Consider the following 5,900-nt stretch of genomic DNA (forward strand, 5'->3'; position numbering starts at 1 on the left):
TTGACGAACGTCGTAATAGAAAAGATTGGGCTAAATGGAAAGAAGTCATCTAAGCAGAACTAAACTCACTCACGAAAAGTGAAGTTTTTGGACATGTAGTTCATACACCTAAAGGTGTAAAACTTGTGGGATTTAAATGGGTATTTGTGCGTAAACGAAATGAAAATAATGAGGCCACTAGATGTAAAGCACGAATTGTAGCACAAGGATTTTCTCAAAGACCAGACATTGATTATGAGGAAGCATATTCTCTTGTGGTGGACGCTATTATATTAAGATATATAATTAGTCTGACTGTATGTGAAAATCTTGATATGTATCTTATGGATGTAGTTACAACATACTTGTATAGATTTTTGGAAAATGAAATCTATATGAAAATTCTTGAAGGATTTAAAATACCTGAATCATATAATTCAAACTCTAGAGAATTATGTTCAATCAAATTACAAAGATCATATATGGATTGAAACAATTAGGACGAATGTGGTACAACCACTTAAATGAATATTTATTGAAGGAAGGTTATCAAAATAATCCAATTTGTCCATGTGTTTTTATTAAGAAATAACAATCAAGATTTGCGATTATAGCTATATATTTTGATGATTTAAATATAATTGGAACTCCTAAAAAGCTTTCAGAGGCAATAGAATATCTCAAAAAGGAATTTGAAATGAAAGATCTTGGTAAGACAATTTTTCCTTGGCTTGTAAATTGAGCATTTAGCCGATGAAATTTTTATTCATCAGTCGACATATATAGAAAATATTTTAAAAAGATTCTACATGAACAAAACACACCTATTGAACATTCCAATGATGATTCGATCACTAGATGTAAAAAAGGATATCTTTCGACCTCAAGAAGATAATGAAGATTTACTTGGTCCTGAAGTACCATACCTTAGTGCAATAGGTGCACTAATGTATCTTGCTAATGACACAAGACTACATATAACATTTTCAGTAAATTTATTAACAAGATATAGTTCTTCTCCAACAAAAAGACATTGGAAGGGAGTTAAGTATGTACTTCGTTATCTTCGAGGGACAATTGATATGAGTTTGTTTTATTCAAATAAATCAAACTTTGATCTAGTTGGTTATGCGGATGCTAGATATTTATCTAACCCACACAAAGTTAGATCTTAAACACGTTATCTGTTTACATGTGGAGGAACTGCTATATCTTGACGGTTTGTATAGCAAACCATTACGACCACTTCATCGAATCATGCAAAAATTCTTGCAATTCATGAAACTAGTAGAGAATGTGTATGGTTGAGGTCAGTGACTCATCACATTCGAGAAACATGTGGTTTGTATTTCAGTAAAAATTTACCAACAATATTATTTGAAGATAATACCACATGTATAACACAAATCAAATGAGGGTATATAAAAGGAAATAGAATAAAACATATCTCACCAAAACTCTTCTATACACATGACCTTGAAGAAAATGGTGACATCAGTGTTCAACAAATTTCTTCAAAAGAAAACTTGGCGGACTTATTTACAAAAGCACTACCCACATCAGCATTTGAAAAGCTTCTTCCATAAGGGGAGTAGAAATATTGCCCTTAAGAAATAGGAATACTGCACTCTTTTTCCCTTGACTATAATTTTTCCCATTGGGTTTTCCTAGCAAGGTTTTTAACGAGGCAGTTATTAATGTATAAAAATGATGTACTTTTTTCTTTCACTAGGAATTTTTCTCATCGGGTTTTTTCCTAGTAAGGTTTTAACGAGACATTTATTTTTATATAATATGGATATCTAAGGGGGAGTATTGTAAATATAATGATATACTATAAATGTAGATATTCATAACCTACATAGGTTACAATTTTCATATAACTCTCATTCAATTTCATATTGTAACATTGATCCCATTGAATTCCATAATGTAACCTATATCATGATATGTCTTATAGATAGAAGAGTGTGGTGCCTTTGTAAGATACACAACAATTGAGTTCAATTGTTTCTCTTCTTCCTCTCTTCTCTATTTTTCTTTTGTGTTATTGCATTGTTCTTATTTATTTTTTGGTTCTTTATTTTATAATATGCACTAAATATTAATTAAAGAAAACATTTAGTTTACCCAACACATAAAAAAACGTAACAAAAGAAAATGCAAAAGAGAAAAAGAAGTTGGGAGTGGGAAAATATTGCATTTTGGGGTTAAGGTAGTAATTTAACGGATTTTTTGTTTGGGCATATAAACCAACCCTCCATGCAATTTTTCCTCCCCCTTCTTCACGTTAACGCGGTCGCAGTGCGCCTTCCCCTCTCTTCCATTCAGCTTTCTCCTTCTTCCTCCGGCGATCAGTTCGACGGCGTCGGCGGCAATCTCCTCCAACGACAGTGTGGTTCTTCCCTCTCGATAGCACGTACGTGAACAAGGCGTGCGGCCACGAGCGAGCCGACGGCAGTGACGCGAAAACCTCGTTATCGAGCCTAGTGCGCCCACGAACCAGCAACGATCACGCACAGCAGCAGCATCGAACGTGACCCGGGCCGTTTGAACACCCTAAAATTGCGTTTTCCCCCTTCCTACAAGGTTCGAAACTTACCCATTCTTGTTCGGCATTATGTTTGAAATACCCACTTCTGTGTCGAATGTCTGTGATTTGATGATTCCCTTTTGTTTGGCTTTGATATTCTTATATGCTTTAGGATTAGTCGAGTTGAGGGGAATGTGGATAGATTTTATCTTTCGTTTTCGTTTTCTCCCCCTTTCCCCCCTGTTTTTTGGTTTAGGAATTGAGTTGTATACTCTTTTGTGTGCATCTTGTTGAGAATAATTATTGAATACTGAGTTTCGTGAAAATTTGTTTCGGCTGAAAGAAATGGTGTTCCCAGAAGAAGAAATCACCAAACTCTTTAGAGTCCGGAAAACTGTGTTGCAGATGTTGAAAGACAGAGGCTATTTTGTTGGAGATTTCGAGCTTGATATGTCTAAAGCACAATTTAAGAATAAGTTTGGTGAGAACATGAAAAGAGAAGATCTGGTTATCAATAAATCCAAGAGAAATAATAGCTCTGATCAGGTATAGTCTCATACTATACAATGATAATCTCATTTATTTATGACTCTTTTGATAACTATTTAGTTTTCAATTTTTAGTTTCTGAAGATTGTGTTTGGCGTGTCACAACTCATTTACTATGAATTTCATTTTCTAATGTAAACATTGAATTTTGAGCAAGTTTCAATAGAAAATATAAACTACTATTCTTTCGTTTTCAAAACCTGGCTTAAATTTTGAAGACTCATATAAAATGTAGATAACAAAATATAGAAACCAATAGGTATAAGTAATATTTACAAGCTTAATTTTCAAGAACCAAAAGCTAAGGGTGTGTTTGGCCCAAGGAGTTTTGAAATGTAAAGTAAGAGTTAAGAAGTAGTAGTTGTGAACTCCACTCTTTGTTTGGTTCAAGGAGTGGTGGGTCCTACCGCTAAAAAACTCTAATTTTATATTTTATCAACTTCTTACATTGTGGACCTGTGAACTTCATTACTCCTTACTCCTCGATATTTCACTCCTTACCCCAAACACCACCTTAGGGTTTGTCTGACTCACTCACTTCTAAATGAGTGTTAAATATTTTAACCTTAATCGTTTTCACTACCATAGTTGCACATTTATTAAAGGGACTCTGTCTTACAATTGTGCAACCCCAAACAACATGCTTTGTAACTATAACATGTTAACTCCAAATTTCCTAACTTCAACTTAGCACCCCCAAACACCCCCCAATTGTTATAAAACAGGGTCTCAGTGACTCATGAAATTTATTGTGTAATTAAACATGGTTAAACTTTACCTTAATAAAAGGGTTGCAGTAAGTTTCTAAGAAGTTCCTATTTGAGTCATTCTCAAGTACTTTTGACTGTTTGACATCGAAAATAGTTAACTATTGATAAATATTTGCCACATTTATATAAAGTTTGGTTATAGGGATGCACAGGTTATTTGTTTCCCTCTTTTGATTTATGACTCTTTTACACAGATATATGTTTTCTTCCCTGAAGAGCCGAAGGTCGGTATAAAGATAGTGGAAACTTATGTAGGTCGTATGAAATCAGAGAATGTTTTCAGAGCAATATTTGTTGTTCAACTGAATTTGACCCCCTTTGCCCGTAATAAAATCGCCGAATTATCGTCTACCAAAGTCCATTTGGAGGTTTTCCAGGTAAAAGTTAAATCTCTTATAGTCTTTGGAGCCTTTTTAACGTCGAATAGATTATTTTAATATTATCACATGCTACAAATTTGACGAGAACTAGAGAGGATTTTCTATTCTCCTATCCTAAAACCAGTTCTCTCGTACTTTTGTTGTCCCTCACATCAACAGTGATGGGGATGGGGGGAGAAGAATGGTGATGTTAGTTTGTATTTATTTATGTGATCTTCATTTTCCAATAATAATGTCTTGCCTACATTCTTATTTTACTGACGTTAACGTTCACCTCTTGGTCACTTTTTGATGCAGGAAGCAGAATTGATGGTTAACATCAAAGAGCATGTTCTCATTCCCGAGCACCAGTCGCTCACAGATGAAGAGAAGAAAACGTTGTTGGGGAGGTATACCGTGAAAGAAACACAAGTGAGTTTCATTTTATTTGATCTTATTTTCTTGAAATACAAGAATATTGTGAGAATTATGTTCCATAAAATATGTTGAAATAACTTTGGTAGCTTGGGCCGTGGTGAAAAAGATTTTTATAAATGATAAAGATATTAGGAAATAAGTTCAAGCCATGATGATTACCTACCTAGAATTTAATATCCTACAAGTTACTTTGACAATTAAGGTTGGGTGGTTGTTTTGTTATAATAGTTAAAAGATGCGCTCAAGTTGGCTTTGACACCCTTGGATACATATTGAAAATTGGTATATGTTAGTTTTTAACAAACATTTTGCATTTTGTCTCAGTTACCTCGCATGCAAGTTACTGATCCAATTGCTAGATATTATGGGCTGAAGCGTGGACAAGTAGTGAAGATCATCCGACCAAGCGAAACTGCTGGAAGATATGTGACTTATAGATATGTTGTTTGAGATCAATCTGATATGAGCTATTGAAGTTATGGTATTCCTGGCGTGGAAGCGAATTTGAGTTTTAGGCAGTTCTCCTTTATGAGCTTCAACAGCATGTTTTTTGGAAAGGAAGGGTTAAAGGCTTTCTGGTACCATATATTGAGGTTTTTGGTGACAAAGAAAGTCGATGAACAAGTTTATCCATTGGATCTTTTTGGTTTTTCTTTCATTGCTAAAACATTTTCTTTTTGTGAGGTTGATGAACATTTTGAAGAGCCTCCTTTTATTTAAGAAAAATTTAGAGGAATATTCTAGCTATTTCACAAGTGTTTTAAATTCTCAATTATTTATATTAATAAGATTTAGCGTTTTTGGACGAATTTGACCTTATCATTAATTAAAAATAAAAGTTTTATACGAAATTTATTGCATTTATTTACCATAAATATATTAGACTGCATTTATTAAATATCTACAATCTCTCCTAAGAGCTTGATCGTGCTCTAAGTTATGTGATAAAGACTAATGTGTTTTGAGTAAGTAGTGACATCATCCTCGTGTAAGAAAGTCGAGATTTGACTTTGTTGTCCAATCCAAAGTCAGAATAAGGAAATGATAGTTACACATGGCATTCTGACATTTATTGATTCTCACCATCGAGACTTATAGATAGATGAAGTCTGCTCATTTTGAAGTTGTTTTTATACCTTGAGTCTATTTAAGAAAGAATTGAGAAAATTTCAAGATCTCCAAAGATTCATCACGAGCTTAAATTCGGCAAGAAATTACAAGGAAGAGTGATCACGGAAGTCCTTGACTAAGAAGTAGGCGAAGAAACTAATCG

The 5,900-nt window shown here is 33.9% G+C and overlaps 1 protein-coding gene across 1 annotated transcript; it reads left to right on the top strand.

Moving 5' to 3' along the window:
- The first annotated feature begins 2,265 nt into the window (after positions 1-2,265).
- On the top strand, positions 2,266-5,432 carry LOC103496327 (DNA-directed RNA polymerases II and IV subunit 5A-like). The gene is made up of 5 exons (XM_008458147.3): positions 2,266-2,568; positions 2,856-3,058; positions 4,025-4,207; positions 4,508-4,621; positions 4,952-5,432. Exons 2-5 carry the CDS (start codon positions 2,858-2,860, stop codon positions 5,075-5,077), a joined length of 624 nt encoding a protein of 207 aa, XP_008456369.1. The 5' UTR covers positions 2,266-2,568; positions 2,856-2,857; the 3' UTR covers positions 5,078-5,432.
- The last annotated feature ends 468 nt before the right edge of the window (positions 5,433-5,900 follow it).

This window comes from Cucumis melo, chromosome 11, assembly GCF_025177605.1.
Source record: "Cucumis melo cultivar AY chromosome 11, USDA_Cmelo_AY_1.0, whole genome shotgun sequence".
In the NCBI taxonomy this organism is placed as follows: domain Eukaryota; kingdom Viridiplantae; phylum Streptophyta; class Magnoliopsida; order Cucurbitales; family Cucurbitaceae; genus Cucumis; species Cucumis melo.